This window comes from Amphiprion ocellaris, chromosome 10 (assembly GCF_022539595.1).
Source record: "Amphiprion ocellaris isolate individual 3 ecotype Okinawa chromosome 10, ASM2253959v1, whole genome shotgun sequence".
Lineage (NCBI taxonomy): Eukaryota > Metazoa > Chordata > Actinopteri > Pomacentridae > Amphiprion > Amphiprion ocellaris.
The window spans coordinates 16,155,727-16,182,507 of record NC_072775.1 but is presented as its reverse complement, the minus strand read 5'-3'; the positions used below and the strand labels follow the sequence as shown (position 1 = coordinate 16,182,507).

The following is a 26,781-nucleotide window of genomic DNA, read 5'->3' as shown; positions in this document are numbered from 1 at the left end:
TTGGTCACCTGAGCATCAAAAGACAACTCGGAGTCAAAAATAATGCATATGTTGTAAGCCTCTTTACAAATATTACTTGGTAAGGCACCTTGACTACAGGAGAGATTGTTACTGCTGCTGGAGCTGTAATAACAATCTGCAATGTATGGCATAATATGAGAGATATCCAAAGTACCAGACTTTAACAAAACATAGAAGTGGGTGTCATCCACATCTCTACACAAGATATGAGCTGGGGTAGCATGTATAGTGAGTGAAACATCTGCAGCATGACTGTGCAGCTGACTAATCTGTGGAATTCTGTGATGCAATCATGTTAACATGGACGTGAATCTTAAAACAATGTCTTGAAAGGGAGGTCTTACGCAGTGTCAGTAGGTCTTAGTAATATGGAGTATTAGTGAGTATATGCAGAAGTTTACAATCAGCATGATTAACTGAATAAGCCCTGTGTTAAAGCATACCTCTGAGGAATTCTGGTTATTATTCTGGATTATGTTGTCTGGAAACGTACCTCCCTTTCTGCTTCCTGCTGGACACTCATTCAGGTAAACACCTGTAGCTGCAGCTGAGTGAGTAACAGCAAGCTGGAGGTAGCTAGCTAACTAACTAGGAGCTAAAGTGGACGATTATTGCGGTAAGGTAGTGATGGCGAGATGAAGCTTCATGAAGCACTGAGGCGTTCCATCCAATTGGTTCACTCATGGTTCGAGGCTTCATGGTGCTTCATTTGCTCTACTTTGCCATCAACTGGACAAATAAAACAGGCAGAGTGCCTATAATGACACACTAGCTTTGCTATGTGAATCTGTGAATTGTGCTTAAATGATAATGCCAAGGGCTGCACAGTGGCGTAGTGGTTAGCACTTTCGCCTTGCAGCAAGAAGGTCCCTGGTTCGCGTCCCGGCTTTCCCGGGATCTTTCTGTATGGAGTTTGCATGTTCTCCCTGTGCATGCGTGGGTTCTCTCTGGGTACTCCGGCTTCCTCCCACAGTCCAAAAATATGCTGAGGTTAAGTGATCATTCTAAATTGCCCGTAGGTGTGAATGTGAGAGTGCTTGTTTGTCTATATATGTAGCCCTGCGACAGACTGGCGACCTGTCTAGGGTGTCCCCTGCCTTCGCCTGAGTCAGCTGGGATAGACTCCAGCACCCCCTGCGACCCTAGTGAGGATTAAGCGGTGTATAGATAATGGATGGATGATAATGCCAATAAACAAGTAATATACTTAACATAGTGTCTGCTTTTCCTGATAGCAGAGACAGAGGGGGAAATGGAAACAAACTGGGGAGAGATTTGAGATTTGTAGCTTGATAGCTTGATTGATGTCAGGTTCTGGCTTTCTGTAAAGTGCTTAGATACTTTTAATTGTAATAAGGGCTATATAAATGAAATTTATTGTGCTTTTGCTACTTGTTGTTTTGTGACTGCGTGTGGTACCAGTGACAACCTGTAAAACAAAAGTAGGGACCACATTTTATTTGTTTTTATTCAAAAATATAAATTTTTCCACAGTGCTGGGATTCAGGTGGCTTCTTTTTTTGGACAATATTTCTCTAGCTCCTTGGAACACAACAGACACTTCACCTTTTAAAATACCAGAAAAAAAAGAGCGGTGTGTGGTGTTGTCGCAGTTATTCATATTACACTTCACTTATTATGTGCCTTCTTTATTAGGAGAAATCAGGTCAAAGTGTTCCCAGACAGGGGAGAATCTTCTCTTTCTGGCTGGTTCTATAAAAAAAAGAGTCTCAAACCGATTGAATGCAAAGATACAGCAGGTAAAAATCCCACAAATGTGAACGGGGAATCCATTGCGTTTCGCTGCACCTTATATTTGAATTGCACGTCAAACCTGCAAACCACTTCCTGAACCAGTCACGCGGTACGACCGGCTTGCGAGGCTTCGAACGTCATCATTTTGGCTCCTCCCCTAAATGAAGCAAGCCTCCATAAGCGCTTCGTGGACACGCCCCCTCCATTACTCGACACACGCTTCGAATCCACGGCACATCTCGTAACGTCACTACGGTAAGGAGCAAGTGGAGAATTGTCGCAAACGCTTTTTTCTTACAGCTGTTTTGAGACGATGTTTTTTGTTCCGTTTTACCGAAGCTGGCAGTACACTCTTGTTCGCCTCCTGGTTGAAACTTAGTAAGTTACAGGTAGCGTCAATGTTAGCTAGCTGCTAGCATGTGCGAACTGACGCAGTTTTTATACTTTACACCTGTGCTTGACGGAGTTTATTGTCACTGAGATACATTGGATAGCTTGCTAGTTAGTTCATTTGGGTAATTAGTTCTTACTGTTTGGATAGCTTTAACTAACCATTGTTGTGTAACTATTTGAAAAAAATGATTTAAGTTTGGTTTAAAGGTCGACCAAACATGGAATTGCAGTGCCAGCATTAGTGTTATACCTCAATTTGAAGAATTATGTTTTGCGTTGAAATAATCATACAAATGTCCGAGAATATGAAGACCAGGTGGAAGAATTTTCATTTCTTGTTCTTTGTGTAATTTCAGAACATGAGGAACCTTTCTAAATTTTCCCCTACCACACCATATGTTGGGAATTTAAGTAAACTCATCCATGTGACAGATAAAGCACCAGGCGCCTGTTTGTTTCCAACGCTGTCGGCTTGCATTATCATAGAAGTTCTTCATGCCTGTTTTCACAATGTTTTTAATCACTGCATGTGATAGTAGTCATGGAATTGGCTGGCTGGAACTTTGTTTCTGTTCTCCAGAGGCTACATAAATATTCTCTAGTTCTGCTGGAACAATGCTTAACATAGCTGTGTAATATTACAGTAATTTAGTCGTGTTCATTTCTGGCACTTCAAGTCCAAGTACCAGTATCTATCTACTTGCACATCAGCCAAGTGGTATTTTACTACACTGTTTTGCACTATCCATTGCACTGACTCTGTTGCTTGTTTCTTAGTGTCTTTGTATTTTATTTTATTTTTTTGCTATTTCTACTGTGACTTGCATGTTTGCCCAGGGATCTGAGAGAAGTGACATTTCAATCCTGTCTATGTGCTGTACATATGGTAGAATTGACAATAAGCTGACTTTGACAAAACTATGAAAGCAAAATCAAAAATTTGATTTGTTGTTCAGTAGGATTGTTTGATAACGCACTTGACAGATGTCTTTGGAGGCATTAAAGGAAGAAAATCTGAAACTTTGTCCTGTATCTCAAAATGTGTCACAGACAAAATAGCTACACTCATCTATGAAATGTATATATCGCATACCAGCAAGACCGTCTCTATTCAAGCTAGGTGTTGACAAATGATTTGAGACAAAATATTCAGTTCTTGTACCATCCCCCTAAACTTCAGGTCTTTGCTTGGAGTGCCTGAACCTTTGTTAATGTTTTGTGAAAACATGTTTAGGTGTTAAGACTGACTGAGAAAATATTCATGTTCCAGGAATGGAATAAAATCTGAGTACATGGTGCAATGAATGCAACTACAGCATTTTACATGCTACAGTTTTTCCTGAGGGCCCCCTTCAGGTAAGTAGGGACTAAGCCCAGACGTGCTTTTTATATATATGTGTGTGTGTGTGTGTGTGTGTGTGTGTGTGTGGGTACATTGTCTGGGAAAGATTAATCATGAGGCCGGCCTATTTCATAGGAATCATTTCACGGACTGCCCGTCTGCCACTTTGAACTGACTTCTTCTGAGTCAAGATTCCCCAAGATATCGTTAATGGCCTTTCAGTCTGTTGTTCTACTTAACATTATACAAAAGTAGCATGGTGATTCAGTCCTGCTTGTGCCTCTAAGCTAGCCAGGGATTCAGTACCAATACAGACTTCTGACTGAATGCTTTGGTCTATCTTAGGGAGGCTAAATCTTCTGTCAGAGGTAGGGATCACATAACTCCCCCACCCAGATTATCTGCTGTTGTGTCTTACCTCTGAAATAATAGAATCACTTCAGTAAATCAAAATCACAACATTATTCAGATTACACTGACAAGAAAAAGTAAATTATCCCTTGGGAATGTAGTATGGTCTCACATCTTAACTAATAACAAACTGTCAGGTGGTTCTTGAACGTGCTGAATGTACCAAACATTCCCAGTGTTAGCTGGAAAAACAATGTGAACCTCCAGGCTAGTCACGACAGCTAAAGCTAGCTAGAGCCAGGAGTTGGAAAACCTGGAGTCCGATCACTGAAACAAAATTGGAGGTGTGTTAGAGCTATTTTGACCTATAAAAAAAACATACTGACATTTTGAGTTTGCTATTCACAAGAGGCATCGCAGACGTGAAACATCTGCTGCACAAAAGAGACCTCAGATGGCTTATCAATAAGTGTCAGTTTGCATGAAGTTGGGAAGGGTTACAAAGTCATCTCAAGTCAGCTCTAGATATTTATCAGCCCACTGTTAGACAAATAGTCCATAAGTGGAGGCGATGTCTTACAGTGGCTGGAGGCTGCTGCCACAACCTTGCCCATGACACAAGTTGAATCTAAAAAAAAAAAAAGTTTTTCACACAACTAAAAAGAAAATGCATAGAAATGCTTAATAAATACAAAAAAACAGACAGTGTAGAGGTCAGGAGAGAAAGAGGAACTGGTTGACAGCTACCACTTTATATAGTACAGCAAAACCAGATGAGCCCACCCTTGCCCTGTCTGTAGCTGTTATAGATGCTGCTGATTAAAGGTGTTTTAACATTAATTATAAAGACTTATTAACTTCAACATTGACTACCTCTGTGCTGACTGTACCTATCTCAACTTTCACTGTTGTATAGACATATGTCAGAATCACAGCTAGCACACATGTCTACAATTCCATTGACAACACTGTTGTAATAATTAGTGGCAATACTTTTAGTTACTTGAGCACTCTTTAGTAGCTCTCTTGACCAATATTAATATGGAAATTATGCCCTTTCTTCACAGGAGACTAAGGAATGAAAGAAGATGGCTGTAGCTGGACTGAGGGACAGCTACACTGACAATAAACTCACCCAATTTACAGCATAATCATTTCATTAATATAGCAAATAAACGAACTACAAAGTAATTGTCAGGTGATTGATGATGTAGTACTCTGTATGTCCAGGAGAGGGTACTCTTTTAATCGCATTATAACTGTGGTAATATAATGTATTCAAGTTAAACCAGCAGGGTTACATTAGGTAATATGGTGACATTCTGAAATGAATGCAAAACAGTTGTCACAGTATGTCACAAACTAAAGATAGATGGCTAATTTTATATATGCTGCATGAGAAAACATTTGTTGGAAAACACTTGTAACAAATGTGGTTATTTGAGTTACCTGCACAAGTGCATGCTAATCAAACTTATAAAATGTTTTTAGTGATTTTGAATTTTCACATGGTGCATGCCTTTTCATGCCCTCTCATGGGGCATGCTTTACTAAATGTGTGCACTAAGGTGTATTGGCCTAAATTATAAAACGCCACATTTAAAACATTTCATGATAGGATAATGGGAGTTTACATCAAACTGCATTTGCTCCTTTTTTGACTGCATGTTTCTACTATTCAATGCTTTGATATCATCGCAGGCAGCTCCTAAACACTTTTGCCAGAAGATGGCGCCACTGTAAATTAAACAGCACAGTGGAGCTCTGCACACTCCTGCAATCCTGAATACAGGTAGAATCCATTGCAACTCAACAATCACTATACTCTAAAAACTAAATAGAATATCTTCTTCTCTTTAACTTGTCCCATCTTACACAGTGAACTGCCTTGGAGAGATTAAACTAGACTTGCATTTCATTCTTTAATTATCTTAAGTCCTGATGAAGAGAAAGCGCTAGACAGCAAGTGTCCTACAAAGAATCAGTTACTTGTAGCCGAAAGCATTGTCAGGGTTCAGAATTGGAATGATCCTTACCTTAAAGACAGAAAAAAAGCTATTGTACATATAGTTAAAGGTGAGTAAGAGAGAAAATCAACCTTCAAATATGACGCAAATGCTTTGGATAAAATATGTAACGTGAACTATAGATTTTTCCCGTGGTTTAATCACATCACTAGAAATAGATTAGTTGTGGATTTCAGTTGTTGCTACTGGGAAACTGGCACTGTGAGTCCCTATAGAGGTATTGTGGAGAGTTTCAGCGCCTGGCTGGAGTAAACAGAAAGGGAGGGGAGTGTGCGCAGGGCTTTGGAAACAGGCATGCAGGCAGTCGACCACTGCAAAGTGTTGAGCGCGGGACAGAGCGGGTTGAGCCCACAGTACTCCTCATCTGTCCAAGAGAAGAACCCCAAAACCTCTGCTGTGAGGGCGCTCCCACTCATCCCATCCAATAATGTGAAAATCAGACGGAAAGGACTGTCAGATGTTTAAACTCATCGTCGCTTCATCATACTTCAGTGCCGTCTGTTTTCACCACTGTCACACAGTTTACAGTCAGCTTACAGTAGGATATCCACGAGGATACCTGGTGTGAGATGCGGCAATGTTCCGAGGAGTATGCCCACGCGTGAACTCTTGCGGATCCTTTTGGATTTTGTCGCTGGTCGTGTTTGCGGTGAGCGTGATCGGCGTGGACGCGTACAGCTGTCATGAAGTGAGGACCGCTTTCCAGCTGCGGCAGGTCGGGCCGCTGCACCGCGTACCGGAGACACCTGGCACAGGTGAGCGTGGGGGGGTTTGGCATCCTGAAGAGAAGAGCATTGATCTTTGAGAAGTAGTGCATTTTGTCGTAAACTGCGATCATAGTCATTAAAAAAAACAACAACAAAAAAAAACAAAAACAGCATGCAAACCAAACTTGATTAACGAAGTTTAAATTTGTGGAATCTCTTTTAAGGAATGTCCAATATGAAATTCATGGCTTCTGTGAAAATCACTGTTTTGGTTCCAGTGCGCTCACTGTGTGGTTTTGCGAATTTGCTCAAGTGACAGCATATTAAAGGCGAGGGAGATGACTGACAATGCTTTGTGTCTGCACTTGTGTCTCTCTCATCATATTGGTAGTGGCAGTAGGAGAGACCTTTAAAGAGTTTTCTCCATAATGTGTTGTTTCCTAAGCAATACAATATACTACACAATAAGAGATTATCTTAAAGTGAGTGATCTGATCTGTCACTTATCATGTTTGATGTTCCTTTCACATCAGATTGAGCTGTATCTGTCCATCCTTATGCAGTGTCCCGTCCCCCGTATCCCACCTCCCCCATCCCTCCAAATACATATCTCTGCATTAGTATGTAATATTCCATGTTTAATTTGCCCTGTATGTCAATCCCATGTAATCAGTCTGGTGTGAAACATCAGAGCTTCTTGGTTTTCTCCACAATTCTCAGCTTCATATGCCACCCAGCTGCTTATCACATGAGGGCTGTTTAGAGAGATTAAACAATTATTTAGCAAATTTCTTTTGGCAGTGGAAGCTGCCCAGCACATTTAAAAGCTGCTGAGACAGGGGTTTTGAACAAGAGCAGGCCTAGTGTGATGCAGATGGTATCATAAGGTTTAATCTCTGTGGATAAATAGGCTGCAGTAACGCATCCACAATATGAGGAGTCAGTGATTTGCAGTGTTGATTTGCAGAAGTTGGTCATCAGCAACTCTTTTGGTCATATGTTTTTAGAAACACAGGGTAGTGAGATCCCAAACCGACATGCACATGAACTTAGGAGCCACATTTTATGAAAATATGTTTTCCACACATCTACAAGAGACCTATAGTCTTTTGCAATATAGCTGAATGATTCTCAAATTCTTCTTGTGCCTGACTTTTTGTCACAATGATGCTTGAAAGCAGCTTCAGATGCCTTGAAGATTTAATGGAATGTGCTTTCCTACTGCACACTCAGGGAAACATAATTTTATGAGGATAAACATTGGTTCCAAATCTGTTTGGAGGCAAAATTCAGTTTGAATGTGTTTAGGCTTTGGTGTAGCTATGCTGATTTTGCTTGATTCTGCAAGCATAGTTTCACACTTAATCACTTTTAACTAATCACATCATGCTTCTTTTAGTTGTGACAATTTCAATAGTCCTGTATACATATTTGAAGTCTGTAAATCCATTTCCTTATGCTTAACAGTTGTGTTCTTTTGATTTAATTCTGTTCCTTTACCTTTCTGTCTCCTTAGCTGCTATTTCTTAATGATATTTCAGACAGTGAAAATTGCAAGCTGCAATATCTGGATATCTGTTTATAGCTTGCGTCTGCTTGGAAGGCAACAATTAGCTTCATTTTTAGATCCTGAGTGAGATTCTTAGAGGGGGTTTGGAGACTCATAATTTATCAGCTCTAGAACTGTCATCATCTGATATGCTTTCATGACATTTCTTGACCTTCTTCACAAATTACTTTAGTCAATGATGTTCTAAGACATTCCTGGTAGAAGGACCTCAAGTGTTTGCACATATTTTTAAAATTTGTGAAATAAAAGGTAACTGCAATACAATTGGATGCTTTATTTACATATTTGGATGCAAATATGTAATAACGAAATATGTAATTTACGTAGCAGTGGCCAAACTTTGGGTTACAACTCTGTCTATAGTACATACAGATTAGAATTCTTTCTGCAGCAAAGTCACATGCAGGTTGGTGGCTACTTGAGTATCATCCAGTTTGAGTTTGCAAGCTGTAACTCAGAGAAGAGCAATAGATAGCTGAGTGGGAAACATACCTAGAGGTGCATCCAAACCACTTGATATGTTTGTTTAGCAGGGTGTCACTACTAGCAACAGAGAATGTTGGTTCCATTGCAAGCAGTAGTTAGCTCTTAAAGACAACGGAAGGACCTCGGTCTACTGAGCATGTCAGCAGTCTGGAACGAGGCTTGTGTCATGAGATTTTACCGTCTGCAGTGCATTGGCAGAGGACGTTGACTATCTTATTCTGTAACTGCAGCTGTTGATGACCATTTTACCAGTTAAATAACATGAGCACATGCACGGGATGATGTTGCCGGTTTGAAATGGTCATTTTAACCACAGGATATTTCATCTTTGGGGCACAACTTCTATCTATAGTAATATTTTTTGGAAAACTTGACAGTTATTATTCAGATACAAATTGCAGCTCTCTAGTTCAAACTATTAATTGAGAAAACATTGCTGTAGCTTCACCAGTATGTTTAGGGCCTACAGCTTATGTTGCTTTTTATTTGTACTTGTCCTGGAGTGGGTGTTTTGGGAAAGACGCAATCTTGTCCTCAAAGTGCTGACCTATGGAAGGAGGAGAGATTTTGGTGTATATGTGTGTGTGTGTGTATATACAAAATTATGCTACTCTGCTTCAGTTCTCAGATCAAATGCCAACAAAAGCAACTCTTGAAATTTGAAGTGGCAAGACTTCAGCTCTTTTCACAGTCTGATATTTGTTTTAGGATACAGTGCTGCGTTTCATGTGTGGTGAACTGATCCCTCACTAAGTGGCAAGAGTGTGGCAGCCAGGGAGCCAGCCAGTTGGATGATCACATTTGAAAAGAATTGCACTTTTATGGTGCATATATTTTATGCTGTGTTTTTGTGTTTTTCATTTTTGTATCCAAAGAAACCCTAAAGTACAGGAAGTAGCGATAGTGCCTTGTGATTACCAAGAGCAGTGTAATCTCATGTTGGCAGGCAGCGATGGAAGAAATCCTCAGATTCTTTAATTAAGAGAGTAGAAAGTAAAAATGCATCAATGAAGCAATAGTTCAGTGTAAAGTGTGATTAGTTTTAAGAACTGCCTGAGTGAATTTCTTGTACAGTTTTTGTGCTATTTCTGTCCAATTTGGAGAAATGTAAAGTTATGCTGCTCTTCTGCTTCACATTTTCATCTGCAGTGCAGTACAGTTTAAAGGTACTTAAATCTAAGCATCTGTGTGGTGTAAATAAATGGTCCTTAAGATGGTGAAATTAAAATCTTACCAATATGCTTTTGTGTTGAATTATTTCATGCTAACCTATTTAGTTTGATTAAACAATAGTTCTTGGGCCACAATCTATAAAGGGTGACTTTATCTCTGGGCCAGATTCATCATCAAGGGAACTTTGATAATCAATGACATGGTGTTACGTATTCTGTTATTTATGGCCAGTTTGGTACACAGTGTGGTGCACAGCCAAACGCCCCATATTATGATTACCAAGGGGAGCTAATATAGCCCTTTTGGGGATAGATCATTTGAAAAGCAGACGGTTAGAGGTGCTGTCCACAGACACACACGCTAACTTGTACATTTGCGTTGTTGCATAATGTCCTGAGATATGATCAGTGTATTTTACAACCCAGTTAAAATGTGTTTAGTGGTCTGACTGAGAAGAGCTTAACTGATTGTGTACTCATGCTTTTTTTCCATAGTCTTATACTACCACTCTTTGATTCACTGAGTCATTAACGGCTATTTTAAAATGAAAGAGAAAGTGTCTTGTATCTTTAATACAACACAAGCAGGGTCATGTGTTAATAGGAAGGGAATGGGAACACAGTGTGTTATCACATGTCGCCACATCCTTAACCAGTTACAGCGTCAAAGACCTTGGCAAGCTCTCAAAGCTCACCATAGTCTTTGATTGGCTGTAGTTATTTTGATTCCCTTTTTAACTTGGCCTCTCTCACTGACACAGCACACACATGGTGTACACCTTCTCCATACACACTTTAAATCACGCTGCCATTTCTGAACCACCTACTCCAGTCTCATATGAGCTTCACGTAAGAACATATCTAGTGAGTTATGCAAAAGTAAAACCATTAGAAACAGGCACTGATCAAATTAAAAAAAAAAGTCTTTCAAGAAAGGGTCTTCAGTAAAAGACGGTTCAAATTACTGAACTCACAAGTACCTCAGATGCTGTCTCATCCGTCCACCCAAATACTCCAGCCTTACCAGTGCTGCACCAGTCTGAAGCTGATTATTCTGTCTGAGTCGGTCTCCACACAACATTTCTTATTGGATTTCAGCCTAAGCCTATCTTGCGTTTCAGCTGATTGTATGCTACCTTACCCTTCTGGATTGCTAGTAGCAGAGGAAGATGTGATTTTATGGCGTTAGACTCATAAGTATTACTTACCTCTCCAGTAATTTAACCATGTAGAAAAGATGAATGTTTTTGTGCACTTGGAATAGACATAATACATGAGAGGAGAGCTTCTTCCTGAGATGTGTTCAGCGGATTACATTAAATGGTAACAGAAGTGATATAATCCTGCCCCATCAGGTCTGCATCTATTTGCCTACCAGCCTTACATGTCTCTTTATTCTCTGTCTGGCCAACCTCTGCCCTCTGGTGTGGCTTTGGACTCCATGCCAATCACTGTAGGCAGTTCCAGCTTGGGGTCTGGGAAAGCTAAACATTCCAGTTGAGTTTCAAGGTTGTCCAAAAATGCAGGTTCGTGGCAAAAGACCCTTTTGAGATGTGTTTTCTTTCAACACGGTCTATCCAAAGAGCAGCAACTCTGTATAGAGTAAATATCCTGTATGTTCAGTGGATCTTGGAATTTCAAAGGGAACTGGCTTCCTGAGACAGGAGAAGGGTAACAGCATTAATTGCCTACTTTCTAACAAAGTTATTCTTGTTCTCTGAAAAATATCAAAACGGTAGCATCAGGAAACCACAACCCACCCTCTCATCAATGCAAATCAAGAAAATTTTCCATTCCATATTGAAGAGGTGAGCTGCATATCAATCATTTTGTGAGTGCCACGGTTGGCGCATGTATGTTTTGAGAAGGGTGGTAATAACTATCTTCTCAGCAGCATACTGTTTTCAGCTCTGCTACTGTAGTGCCACCTATTGTGAATGGCATGTGAGTTAACAGGGCAATTATACAGTGGTAGAGTTTCTCCACGCAGAAGTTTTGACTTGTGCAGTGAAGGGCACTGAGGTGTTGCTGAAGGGATTGTGACTAACAAGTCAAGACCCCTGAGCCACGGCTTTAATACGGCAAATTACTCCAGAGGTATTTGTCACCTGAGGACAATTAAGGGAATTAGGATTCAAAGTTGACATCCAGTCTGGAGTGTGTTAAGGTTTAGCCAGGCAGAATGAGTAGCATGTACACTGGGCACTAATTACACAAGGCCAGTGGACTTCAGTATTCTTGGCCAGTTGGAAGCGGTATAGAATCACGTTTCAAGTCAGAAGACTTAGCTACAGCTTGTAGACGGGTGACATTTACAAATGAGAAGCTTTTACATTTGTACAATAAATGAAATCACCATTGCAAATTTGGCTACAAAAGTGGATGACATGATGTTGCATGCCAACTCGCATGTTGCTTCTCAACCCTCATATTCTCATATGTCCATTATGCTGCTGGTTAGTTAGATATAACATTTGACACGTCACTGCAAATAACCTGCTCTCTTGGGAAGTTCCAATTATTAAATGAACAAAATATATATTTTTTGTAGTTCTTATTCGGTGCACCTACATGTCATGTTATAGCACAAAAATACAGTTATTGCATAAGTATTCACCCCATTCAAGTAAAGACACAGATTGATATTCATTTTCAGATTTAGCTGCCCCTAAAGGCATAATAGTTAAAATAGATCACCAGTGTCTTATCAAGATGTGGTTTCAGTGGAAGGCGTCAGTATGTGGAAGGTCAAATAGTGAATCAAGACAAAAGAACATTGCAAACTACATACCAAAAAAGTCACGTTTATGTTAACCATACAGGAAAATGACCACATTTTTTGAGTTCTGTTATTTCACAGTAGTTGTGTGTAAGAGCATTTGTTAGTAATCACCAAGATATCTGTGTAAAGCATATACAAGGTTCATGCACTAAGTATATCACTTCCATCACCAGCTTTATGGTAGAGTGGAAAAGAGGAAGGGAAGTTGAACTCAAATGACACCTTGCTTTTTTCCAGCAAGATAATGAGCCAACATATGCAGGAATTTCTTAAAAGCAACAGTGTTGACGTTTTGTTCAGGTCAAGTTGGAAAACATACCAGTCCATCCAATTGAACATTTGGGGCAGATCATGAAAATTGTTGTTGAGACATGGTCCCCAAGCAATTTTACAGGGCTGGAATGGTTTTGCAAAGAATTCTGGGGGAAATCTGCAATCTTCAGACTTTGGAAACTATTACTGTTGCATAATGTGTCCACTAAATTTTTACTGGAACAGGATAAGAATCCTTTCAGATTTTTGAATTTGTAAAGGTTTACTTTTATGTAACTTTAAACCTCAGTCACCTCCAATACTTTAATTTCATCAAACAGCAAAACATGGAAAAGCTTTTAGAGATGGTCACTCTGTGTATACCGAAAGTTTAAATGAATTATAGCTGATAAATACATGTTGCTCAACAACAAGTCAGTTGTAGGTTCATTGACTCCTTGAAAGTTTTCTTGTTTCCCCTTCAAGCAGAAGCTATTAAAATACTGTATGTAAAATGTTTCCAAAGATAAAAAAGAACAAACTCAGCAATTTCTTTCCAGTTACAGACAGAAGCAGTGACTTGGCTTCTAATGACTGCAGAAAGTGGCTTGGTATATTTGGGACGCAGTCAGTCTGTCCTGACTGCTGTGGTGGCTTTAACAGCCAAAGTCTTTCTGAGTATCACTTACTCCATGCAGCTACTCGCAAGGGACGGAGAGGCCAGGCTGGATTCCACTGTGAGTCCCTGGATATTACTTTCATATCACAGATAACACACAAACACAAAGGAGAGAAGGAGCCAGCCAGTGAAGAGAACAGGGTCAGGGATAGAAGGGGAGAGAGGACAGACACCACATACAGGGAAATTTTAACTTTAAAATAAAATTGAAACAAATACCGGTTCCCATGTTTTAATTTATTATTTTGTGTCCAAAAATGTGGCACTGAAACCAGGTTCATGTTTAGATCCAATCTTGCTGAAGGCAAATATCACCAATGAAACTGAATTGCTTGTAAACCGGTTGACCTTGAAATATGTTGCGCGTTTCACGAATCAGTTGTTGTTTCGCAATATCGATACTGATCCCAACTGTGTGTGGATTATTACATTTATTAAATGGTTGTCATACATCTCCTGTTTGCAGTTGGGGAAAATCTAAAACATATGGATTGTTGAAGCTGCTTTCACCAAATGCTGTTATTTCGCAATGAATCCATTTTAAAAGATAGAAACATGCAACCCGTAGATGAGATAGACCACTGTTAATCGGCTTTTTGACTTGTTCTTGTATCTCTGTGATCAAAAACATGGAAGAAGCCTAGTACTGTGTTTTATTAAAGGCTGGCACTCGTCAAAACTGATACAGCAATGTTGCAGGTATTTGATCAGCAGTATGATTTCTCAACACATCCGGAAAAAAAAAAAAAAAAACAGAAAAGGATTTTATGGCAACAGGGTTGACAGGGAAATAGTGTCAACATAAAAAGAGTGCTGCTCCAGAGATGGAGATAATGAGCTGGAAGGGGCAGGACAGCCAGTTATGACTTCACTCATCTGGCTCTGGGATGGGAACAAATGGAGCCTCACTGGGTAATTAAGAGACACCCAGGCCTCACAAGGATATGCCAGGCAAATGGGAGAGAGGGAGCAGAAAGGGGAAGAGGGATTCAGAATGCAACCCTATTGTGTTTCATGGAGGGATTTGAACAGTGAGGCACTGGTCTTGCGGTCTGTCCTAAGGCCATGCTTTAGGCTCTGGTTACAACACCTGCCTCCAGCCACCCCCGTCCTGCCCTTCCCCCCAGTAAAATGAGTTATCATATCACTCTTGTGCATTATGGAAATGACCCTGTGCATAAATGTTTGGAGAAAAGGTAGTTTTATTAGCCCATCGTATTTGTGACCAGTTTGTTATGTCATGACAGTTTATATACCGTATGCAAAGATGGTGAGAAGCACATGACAAAGTTTCAGCTGATGTAACTGTGAGACGAGCTGTTCTTTGGATCACGCCACGTGCAGTTAGGTCATTGTCTACATGTGGCTACACTGTGCAGGTCATTTCACACAAATTACTGTCTGTACATGTTGTGTGTATGTTTGCATTGAAAAGTTCAACTGTATGCATTTTTTTTGTTTGTTTTATGGGACACATGTTGTACTTGCATCTCCAAATGTACGTCTTGATGACATGTGCGACTGTATAAAACTCAGGCAAAGATATATATTTAGCAGGGACAGTATTTATAGCAGGAAACGTGGATGAATTCTTGGTCTACTTTCTCAGCTTCCCATGGTGCCTCTTCTGTCTCCTAGTGGAGTTATGACTTGACTATCAATGTGCATACTCGGGACACTATATGTAAACTCACACACACTTGCACAGTGTAGAATCATACACAGTTGTATAGAAAGTTTGACAGTGTTCAACATATTTTGCTGATTTTTGGACAAAACAGAAGTAAATACAACCCTTACACAAATTGACCTAAAAAACATTCTTAAGACCCTAATGTATTTTTTAAAAGTTCTCAAAACAGAAGAAACAATATTTGTAGTTTTGGCTTTTGCAAAAAGTGTGGATCCTAAGTAAGTACTTGTAGCCCCTCCTTTGGTAATTGGTACAGTTTGTAAATACTTTTTAGGCAGGTAAGGATCTTTGTGTTACCATTTTTTTGCCCACTGTTGCTCAGATGCATTGCACAAGTTTGGAAAAGGCTGTCTTGTATTCACAGTATGTTTGAACAAAAAAATAGCTTCTAGGAAATGTACCTGATAATCCAACAACTGAACAAATCTGTTGTGAGATCAAACTAAAACTAGGCAGTTCACATCATGCCCTGAGATTATGCAGTCGGTGAGGATCAACTGCGGTGCACCATGTCAACGCAAGTCAGGATCAAGTCAGAAGTCTAACTGGCATGCATTGCATAGCAATTAGGAATGATTGTTTTTTTGTTTTGTTTTTGTTGCCTTCTTTTGTTGTTGTTTTTTAGCTCATAACAACCATACCTAATTTCTAAAGCTTTACATGCACACCAATGGGTTGTAATAATCAATAAAATAAAATAAAATCAATAAGATATGCAATTTATACAAGGATGTCTAAATTTTGCAATACAACTGTAAAACATCCAAGGATTTCAGATGTTTGTATTCTTTGTTTAACTCGCACTAACAAGTTCTTATCCTATCTCTTAACAGAGATCAAGATAGAGATTTCCATTTTTGCTGATATACTTTATGTGTTAACACTGACTTGATTTATTTATTTCTAAAAAATATGATTAAAGGAAACATCTGTCCATTTCTGCTTGACTTTCCTAGATGTGGATCTGTTGGTTTGTAAGCACCAAGGTCCATCATGTTGCACCCGGAAGATGGAGGAGAGCTACCAGTTCGCTGTAAAACGAGAAACCCTCCACAACATTCACTCCTACAGCTATGAGCTGGAGCACCTCATCTCTGGCCACTCAGATGCCTTTCAGGGTAAGTTCATTGATAATGTTTTCCAGCTGGGGTTGAATGAGATTGGCCTGAGCCACTGGGTTGTTGTTGTCGAAAGAGATACTGCAACACTTTGGGTTGATAAATTGTCATTTAGCTATTTGCAGTTATACTGTGCTTGTTGCTGCATGGGACTGAAGACTTAAAGGGGTTCATTCTGTAAAATATTTAATTTGACCCTTGACCTCAACTTATGCTTATACTTGAGTCCAAATTCTGCAGTAAAAACCAAATATATTTGTATTTATATTAGCATTAAATGAAACAAAAGACAGATTTGCTCAGTTCTCCACGATCATGGGAGCTGGTGTGCAGGCAATTGCTCTTCAGAAAATGGCATGCCCCCCTCTTCTTCTGTGGGTTTGGCAACAACAGAATTGTGGAGAAGGATCACTGAGGGTAGACGGGAAAAGAGGCCTTTTTCTTAACCTCCAGTGTTTTGTGGAAGATGCTGCTTTTTTATTATATGATCCTGCTCTCAAGACAGCAAGACAGTTACTGGAACCCTTGAAGAAATTACAGTAGTTTTCTAGGGTGAAGCAATCTGTGCAGGGCAATTATTTCTGCTTGTTTGTTTTCTCTTTATTTATTGGTATATTTTTGGTTGTAATGTCAGCCTGGACAGTTCAGATGTCTGAGTTGTGGAAAAACTCTGCTCTACAAATGCAACGTGGTTTGGCCAATCTTGCTTGTCAAAAGGCTTTATGCTACACGCAGCTGAATCAAGCAATGCAGTGATTTGACCAGCTTTGTCCTTCCTCTTTCTCTAAATGCAGTGTCATTTAGATTTAAACATTTCCGAAACAGACCATGTTTTCCCTTCCCAAAACCTCCAGCACAATCCCACAGGGCAAACGAGATGCTTTGGATGTTTTTAGTGTTACAGGAATTTCGGTACCATGTAATTCGTTTTATACGACAATGGACTGCTGTGATGTGATGTTGTCCAAATTTTATTCATGACAGAAGCAAGAACACTGCTATTCTTGGTGTCCAATATGGAAAACGCATACATTATGTGAAAAAATGATGTAATAAAGAAAGAAACTGTAGGGAACAGTCATGGAGAATTGATTTTCAACCACTGCTGTCATGGAAATAATTATTGTCAACTTATAAATGTCATCAGAGAAGGATATAGTAGTGTCACACAATGTTCCTTGCACTACAACAGAAACAAAATATGAAATTCCAGTCCATATTATACACATATGCTTAAAAGATGCTTAAAGGAGTGCTTCTTAAAACAGTTTCACAAATAGGACACTTGAAAAGAAGTAGCTGTGTTCGAACAGTGCTGGTATTTGTTCTTTTCGTCATCATTGAGATCCTTCCCTTCTTACCTCATGTCTGAGCCTGTCTGAAGAAATAAGATCAGGTGTTCCACATCTCCAGTAAAGGCCAAGATGGAAAATAACAATGGAATAACAATAGAAACTGGGGTATGATGGTGCCGAAAATGATTATGTCACTGGCCCTCAATTTTCAAGGCCTTCTAAGGACAGTGTCTGTGCTGTGTGAGTGCCTCGAGTGGAATGTGAAGTAGCAAGTGGCTCATATACCACATGAAGTAATGAGAATATGATTTTGGACAATAACATTGATGCTGTTATTCACATGCTGGATTGTAGCAAGTTGTTTGTGGGTGGCTTTCCTCTCCTACTCCTTTTTGTACCATTTGTACCAGCAGTTCACTACAGAGCCAGTTGTCTGCAGGCTAAAAGCGCTGTTGTGTTTATTTGATAATTATTTCATGATGTGGACTCAATTTTCTGTGCAGTTTTCCATTTGTCTGTCATTCACACTGTAAATCTTGCGACAAATCCAGTGTCTGTGTGCTTTTTCTTCACATACTGCAGTTTTTATTGTTTGAACTCAACTCACTCCTGCTGATTTGGAAGATTAGTCAAAAGGACATGCCCATTGGAAAGGAGATGATGTGTGTGTGGAGTGTGTCTGCGTGTGTGTGTGCTTTTGTTGGACTGCCTTTGTTTTGACAGCCTTAAAGATCCTACTGTGCTTTGTCATATGTGGGAGTTGCCATGTCATGAGTGTGACCCCTGAAGCACAAACCATGCTGAGCTTTTTTGTCAAATGTTTCTGACACTGTATGAATATCACAGAATAGGTTTGGTTGTTTGCTGCTTGCAAACATTTTTCAAGTTAAACAGTACCAGTAGTCTTTTTGAGATTATCTAGATATTGTTGTCCTCATTTACCGTCCAACTGCCACACCCAAAATCCCACATACAAGTTACATGTTTTTATATAGCAGCTTCCATCCCCCACTAGAATCTCCTTTATCTTTCTTCCTACCATTCAACTTCTCCACACTCACAGATGCAGGCCAGCCCCTCTGCCTCTCCCCCCCTTAACCCTATCACAGATAGACTCTCCTAAGCCATGTCATAGTTGATAGGTAATGAGCTTTGGGGCCTGATGGTGGGTAGGTGTCAACCACAGAGCCCAGTGTAAGCTGTGCTAGCTTAGAGCTGCCATCAAGGGCTTTGGCCTGTCAGTCTGCTCTAGCCAATCAGATCTGGCGTGATCTGACTTCGTGGAAACCTCTCTGTGACCTCCTGATTGGCTGTAAGAAAGTAGAACAGATGGATTGGCCACAGGAATATGTTTGTGTGCCTTGTTTAATGGTGAAATGCTACATTAGGGTATTACTGGTAGTCAGTTCTAGAAAAGGTTTCATAAATTGCTTCTTCCGCATTGTAGCAAACTCGTGCTGGCAAACAGTTCCACAGGGTATTTGATTTGTGTGAGTGTGAGAGTGAGTGAGAAAGTGAACGACAGGTGGGAATGATGAGCAAGAGAGTAAGTATCTGGGTATATAGTCACACTGCTGGGAAGCAGATGTCAAGAAAATGCTGACACTTTTGATCACTAGTGTCACTGATATGAGGGGGTCCTGGCCCACAGCTAAAGGCCGTGACATCTGTGTTTGTGTGTTTGTGATAGGGGTGTTTGAAAATTTTGTACATGTGCATCTCGATGACTGTGTGCGTGCATGCGCATACATATGCCTTAAAGACATGCTAGCATGTACAATATTTACCACCCTCACTAGACACCATGACCAACTCAAGGCTCAAATGGTCCTCAGAGAAGTTGACAAATACTTTTCAGAGAAATATATTCTCCTGGCCTAAATAGCTCTCTATCATCAATAAAAGTGCAGTGCATTTAAAACTTCACATGCCCTTCAGTGCAGGGACAAGGAGGTCATTTGAGAAAGAGCGACAGCCAGATAGACAGAAAAAGAGGCCACGGCAAAAACTGTGCTTTGCTCACTGAGTTGACATAATTAGCTGATCCTTGTTTCATCATCCAGGAACTCTCCCGACCCCCCTGTCCTTAGAGACTCTCTCTCATTTCCCCTCAAAGTATTGACAGAGAGACACGGATATTTAGCTTTAAGCCTTATTCTTTGATGGAATTGTTCTTGAAATTTTTTTGACTGTGTCTGAATCATCCTGGGTGGCTCATACAACACAGGCTTTGTAAGGGCAACTGTCTCATTTATTAAAAAGTGATGATTTATGTTCTTGTTTTCTCAATTTGTGTTCTCATGTCTGTGTACGTATAATCAGGATATGCCTGTATATGTGTGTGCAAGTGATAGGAATGATGAATCACTTTGCTGTTGTGTTGTATCCACATTCTTTTATCAGATATAGGTCCTCTAATCTTTATTACGATCTCTGCATTTGTCTGGAAGTTCTCTCATTCGTTTTGCCTGTGATCTTTATAGCCTGACCCCTCTCACATCATCATTTTTGTTCTCTCACTTCATGTCTGTGTGTATTTTTCTCTGCAGATGTTTTGACCGACAGGGTTATTGCTCTAGAGGCTGGTGCTTGGACACAAGATGACATTGCGCGGCACCATGAGCTCATGCTCAAATTAGGGAGGATATCCGGAATCCATCCCTACACGTCTCATTTAATCACACAGGGCGGAGGGGAAACATGTTTATGGACTTAATAGTGGGTCAAATACATTGCGTATTGGAGTGTGTCGATGTGTGTAACCCAAGCATATTTGTGCTATGCCTTTCTAGTCTCCTGTGTAGACATGACACATGAGGCAGGATGCATTCTCCTCAGAATTTGGAGAACTCAGGCTCGCTCACTGGGGAAAAGGGGAAAGAACAAAGAAAAGGAGGGAGGAGAGAGGGAGAAGCTCAAAGCCTCATAAAGTCACACTCAAAGCTTCCCTAATTACCTCTGCTTTTCACGTGCCCCTCTCACCTTAACATGAGCGTGTGAGCACCCAGAGGAGTTGGGAGTAGGGCCTAGAAAGCAAAGAAAGCAAAATGAGATGAAGGAAGGACTTGTGGTAGAAGCAGAAATCTAGTGAAAGTGTGCACAGGTGTGTTTGAATAAGGTTCTATCAGGTGTGTGCGCGTTGTGGTCTGCCTTCAAAGAAAGTTAAATCAACAGGTTTTTCCTCTGTAGACTCACTATGCACTGCTGTTCTCTGACAACTCTTCCTTTCTTTCCGAGTGTCTCTCTCTGTCTGTGGTCTATGCTTTGTCAGCACTGGTTACAAGAGCATGCTGGGTCCAGGTGGGCACCACGCCAACGTCTTGCTTGCTGGCTGGCATGTGTGCTGCAAGGAACCCTTCAGTCTGAAAGATAACCTGGCTGCCAACAGTGCACTCCACAGAATGAAACCATAAACACATCTCCATTCCTCATGTTCTTCTCCACCTCAAAAGTCCCCTTTCATTTTTCTTCATCAATCCCAGTGTTTCTCACCAGCCATCCATGCTTCCCAATGTTGCATCCCATGCCTAAACAAATATGAGGTCTGTGCAGATTCCACTGGCATGATTTGGACATACTAGCATAGTGAGATAAATACCCCCTTCTTCTTGCCAACACCATCTTTTGCTTTACGATAGGATTTTCTGACACAACTTTAGAAATACTATTTCTGACATTGCCACTCAGCTAGTTTCAACAAACACTTTTAGTGTAGACTAAGCTTCGTCGGCCTCACTATTATATGAGCACAATAAGGTTGATGTCCAGGAAGTTTCTTGGTAATCAGACAAAGTCATCTCTCCCAGGGCTTGTTCCCTGTCCAGAAGAATTTGGCTTTTCTGGAGTGCAATCTGTCTGGCCGGCTGATGGGATTTAGACTCCGCTGCTGCTGATTGGTCTAGCCTGGCTTTTTCCTGTGTCCTGTCTGACTCTGCTGCACCCATGTTCACTGAGTGCTCCCAAAAGCCATAAAGTTTGTGTGTGTGTGTGTGTGTGTGTGGGTGTGTTTATATATATTTAAGATATACATGTAGATACTTGCATAGCAAGTGTCAGTCAAAATCTGTGAAATTTCCCAGAGAAATTTTATATATCATATCTGCCCAGTTTAATGAAAGTAGATATTGGTAAGGGAAATGATGATGGATCTGACTACAATACAGACATGCTGGGAGATGTAGCTTGAGGGAAAGAGGGGTTGAACTTTGCAAACTGACCATATGCGAATGTCTGTGAAAGAGAGCTGTTCTCATCTAAATACCTGTGGCAGTTTGGGGTTTGGTTTGATATATGCTTTTAATGTATTAGTAGATGAGCACTGTAACACACACGTCTCTGTGTTATGACTCATGGTGTTGCCATTACCCAAAGTAGGTTGGAATTGGCTGTCCTCCTCCTCTCAGCTCACTCTATCACACCCACATTTAAGTCTGCTCACTTTCCTCATTAGGACCTGTGACGGACACTCCTCTGCTTCTTCTCCTTTCTTCTTGCCTTTGTGTTTCCTAGTGTACCATTAAGGAGTCCCCACGGTAGGCTTTATTTACTGATCCTCCAGTCATTCATCAACTGTATTCTAGAGGAAGAGGTACAATAAATGGTAAAAATGGACAGACAAAAGAAATGGTGTTCTGACCCTGGCCAGCCATGTCCTGTTTATATGAGCCATGATGGATGATATCTGCTGTATTGTTGGCCAAAGTGAACAGCGGTTTTACATGGATCTGTTCTTAAATCAACCACAATACAGTCTATCACTGGCAAACTATGAATCCTTCTGGTCTCAGTAATATTATGGAATTTGTCCTTCACAAATATTGTTAAACATTTATCTTGATAGTTTAGAATTTTTGTTTGATTTATTTCATTCCACCCATTAGAGGAGTCTTGTGGTGTTTTTAATGGCATAAGCACAGGGATTTAGGTCTTAAAAATGAGAAATTTTGGCCTGTAATTTAAACAATGCGTAAGTGACCCTTTGTCTGCTTGATTCATAGTAAAGCTGATAAATGAAAACAGGGGCCACACCTGCTAAGAAAAGTGGAAAATTCTTCATTAGGGTCCCTTTCATCTTGGATTCATTCCATACCTCAGAGTCCCTACAAGGGTCTGTTTCATGTTAATCCTATGTTAGCCTAAATGTTTCCTTTCCTTCTTCTTTTTTTTTTTTTTAAATAAAAATCTGGAGTCCAGTCTCTTTCTCTGGCCGTCTCTTGTTTAGTCATAGTCAGTTTCCACTTATATAATGTGGTAATTACCCTGACTTACCTTTTTTTGTTGATCACAAACCACAAACTGTCACTAATAGAGCGAGACTAGTGAACCTACATCCAGTCATATTCACTTCTGAAACATTCAGTCTGCAGAGTAATAAGCCACTGGCAGCTGATTTGTTGCTTCATGGAATTAAATTATTCATGTAACTATTTCTTTCCTTCACTTAAGTCCTGTTTTGATGTGCATCCTCTCCTTTTTCCAAACTGTTTGTGTTTAAGAGTCAGGAGTAATTTGTGTTTGTAGAAGTGGAAAACTTTTGATTGTAGGTTCAAATGCTTCTTGGGATTTGTGATATAACAAGGCACGCTGTGCAGCAATACAACAAAACTGAGCCATACCTATAACTACCAAACATGTAAAATTATTACATATTTTGTCAATATAATGCAGTTTCATCTGTTTCTTGTTGCTCTACCTTGGCATTACAGTCCGCTGTTTGTAACTGGGAGTCATCTTTTCATTCAGTATATGAATATATATGCTTGCTTTCATAGTGTCTTCTATAAATGCCATCTCTGCTGCACCTTTTTCTCTTATGCAGTCCCATATCAGCACCATAACCACTGCTGCAACTATGTTATGCTTATGCTTTATAGTCTACTAATGCTCTTGTACCATCTTCCATACTGTTGTTCACCCATGCTCTTACCATGTGCAGTGATCTTGCATTAGGCAGAGCTTAGGCCCAACTTGAGAAGTTGGGGTTCATTAGTTCCTCTTGAACGTTTTTCCTATATGTGGTTGAAAAGTATATGGTTAATGACTTATATTGCTGGGATCACAGGTGTAATCATTTGTGTTGCGTTCAGATTTTACTTTAGGGCCCATAGTTTCAATATAGTATATCTGACCTGCTTGTTTTAATTACTACAAGATCAAATACCCTACACTTGAACTTAAATCATATAGCATTTTAGTGATATACAAGCAAAGGGGTGTACTCAGTTTTGCATTAACAAAAGAGAAAGGGAGAGTCACTGTAGACCTGCGGTCCTCTTAATGCTTAGCACCAGAGGTGCTGTCCATCAGCCTGTCAACAGTCTGCCCCCAGGCTGGCCCTCCACATTTCCCGTTTATGGTATTAGCCATTTGAACAACCCCCCCTCCTCCCCTGCTCTCCCCACTGCCCCTGTGCTCTGTGTCCTCTGTCCCTGTCGTTCTCTCATCTGCTAATTTCCCTGCCTTCGATCATATTTCCCTACTTTGGCCAGAGCAGACAGCAATGCTCTCCCCCCCAAATCCAATCTGTCCACATCCACTCTGCCTGTCTACCACTATATCCTCGATCCCCACTGGTACCTGTGCAATTGTTTATGTTTCAGAATTTTGATGTCACTGGGCTGTCTTTATGATTACTTCGCCCCTCCTCAACATCCTCCTTCTCAACCTCCTCCTGTCCTCTTCTAAAGCTCATTATAGCACCTGTTAGCCTACTGATAGGACACGACAAGCAAATGAGGATTTGGAGCCATTAATTGGAATATGTACACACATGTTTGCGATTGTATATGTTGGTTTTCTAAGGGGCTTGTCAACTTGCAGTGTTTTTGGCAGCAGTGCAACTTCCCAGTTCTTGTAGGTCAAATTTGTGTGAACAGCATGTCCGTGCCTGTTGTTTGACAGATGAGTCATGCTCCCATTATAGACTTTAGATCTATGATTTCGCCACACAAGTATGATGAATCAACAGATTAAGTCAAGGACTTATTAATAGTTTATTACCATTAAACTCTGAGATTGTATGACACTGCAGCACTCCCCTGTAACCTAAGATGACCACTGCTGCGTGGGAGAGGATGGCCCTATATACAGTATTTCTTCTAATTAAAAAAGGGATATGTAATCTACACACATGTCACTATGTCACATATCTGTGTGGTGACCTGTTTGAAACCCAAGCCTATGGTGGGATTAAAATGCTATGACTGAGAAGATGGTTGGTCAGGTTCAGTCAGGACTGATTGCCAAGATAGGAATGGTCCACAGCTCCATGGTATGAGAACAGTGTCTCCTATCTCATTATCACAATATTACCGCATCTCCAAGCACATGCAAGTACCCCCACCCTACAGGGTCACATATACACGTACTTGAAAATAGATATACATACTAGGAGGCACACTGATTCACTCTCATGCATGCACTTATTCATCCAGAGATTCAATCTCTAACCATATATTAACCTTAAGGCATTATTAATTTACCCTTTATAATTTTTGATCACAATATTTGCATACCCTAATGAAATCAAGAATTCAAGATCTTCACTTTTCTTACAGTATATTATTCAACATTGTATGTTTTTTTTTTTTTTTTTTAAATTTACTGAACAGGCTGTTATGCAGTGGGTAGTCATATAACTCTTCTGATCACACAACAGGGCACATAAAAAAAAGCATTTGACGTGTTTACCTAATACGATAAAATACATTTCCAAGATTTTACTAGAGTTGCAAAGGTGGTGCATATTTTTCCATATAATCCACAGATATATTGTGATTCATTTGGTTTCAATATGAAACAATGAAAAGGTGTAAGTTTGTTGTTTTTGACTTGTTTTTAACTTACATGGAGATTAGTGCAGTTGATTCTGGGGAGTTAAGACTACAAAGATGTGAAATTTAAGAAATGCTTCATTCTTGGACTTCAGGGAATGCTTTCTTAAGTTTAGCAGACCTCCTCACTTCCATAGAATATTTTCTCTAAGTCATTAAATTTTACTGTGAAGCTTAGCCACACTTTGAAGCTCTGGGCTGCCATATTGCATGCATGTGTAACTGTTATAACTTGTAGTTGCTTTGCGACCAGCATTTCTGCCGATCATGATGCCTTTTCTGTTACTAAGAAATTACTGCTGTTATTAGAGGGGCTACTTTTACTGATCATATAGTATCAACCTACCCTATAGACACTTAATATGTTGGTCTGTCCTTGGTGCCTGGTGCCAATTGTCTGAGCTGAGCTTTGGCAACCCAGTTTTGATGCTTTGGCCTTGGATATCCACTCATACTATGGCAAAATGCACATGCATACACACATCTTTCTGAGTGTTGACGTGATTTAAAATCCAGGAGCACTGGGTAGCAAAGTCAGTGAACGCTATAGCTGTGACTTAAACCATAGAACTGCCACTGTTCTTATTTTGACTTTGTGATGTGGCAGCTTCACCATGGTGATACTTTAGCTTTAATTGTGCCAGTTAAACACTGGGTTGCCATGCAGAATGTAAAGTGGAAATAGCTTCTTAGGATTTAAACCCAGTGATCTCAGAGAGTGACCTTGGCATAGCATTGTTGGAAAGATATGGTATAATAGCCCATTCCAAAGTCATAAATACATACTCAGTTTAAGCCACTGCAGGACAAAGGCCTCCTCTGCATTGCCACTGCTGCTTTTTTATCCATTTAATACCGTGTTTATTTCAAACAGACAGCATGTTAGATTAGTCCCACAAGGCCACAGACAAAGCAGCCCTGTTCATTTATTCCTGTATAGTTAGCTTGACAATTATGTGTTTTGAATTTGAGTGTTTTAGGACTTCCTTGCAAATTAAAGATAATTGCCTCATGCAAAATAGCTGCAGTCCAGCCAGACTTCATTTCCCAGGAGGATTACAGATGGGAGACTGTGACATGGTAATGATAGCCACCCACGAGTGTGTGTCTGAATTGAGTGTGGTCAAATCCAGATTTAGGCACAGTGGTCAGACAGAACAATCAAATCCAACTGACTTCCGTGCAGCGATAGTTAGGACCTAAAAAGCTGTTTTTGGTTTCTTGTTTTTTTGTTGTTTCCCGGTACTGGAAAGTGCAGAGAAACCCACAACAATTGTACTTGATTTATCACAGAAGAGATGGAGGA

General features: G+C 40.2%; 1 protein-coding gene and 1 long non-coding RNA gene across 3 annotated transcripts in view; both read left to right on the top strand.

Moving 5' to 3' along the window:
• Positions 1-1,991: 1,991 nt before the first annotated feature.
• LOC118469093 (uncharacterized) lies at positions 1,992-5,053 on the top strand. Its single transcript, XR_002746489.3, has 3 exons — positions 1,992-2,031; positions 3,440-3,525; positions 4,930-5,053. It is a non-coding gene; the product is annotated as an uncharacterized LOC118469093 (long non-coding RNA).
• A 1,119-nt stretch (positions 5,054-6,172) lies between these two features.
• gpc5c (glypican 5c) overlaps positions 6,173-26,781 on the top strand; it is a 103,566-nt gene continuing 82,957 nt past the window's right edge. For both annotated transcript variants that reach the window (XM_035951141.2, XM_023276519.3), the window contains exons 1-2: positions 6,173-6,644; positions 16,187-16,348. In XM_035951141.2, coding sequence (XP_035807034.2) covers positions 6,467-6,644; positions 16,187-16,348 — 340 coding nt within the window. In that variant the 5' untranslated portion in view covers positions 6,173-6,466. The remainder of the gene's footprint in view (positions 6,645-16,186; positions 16,349-26,781) is intronic.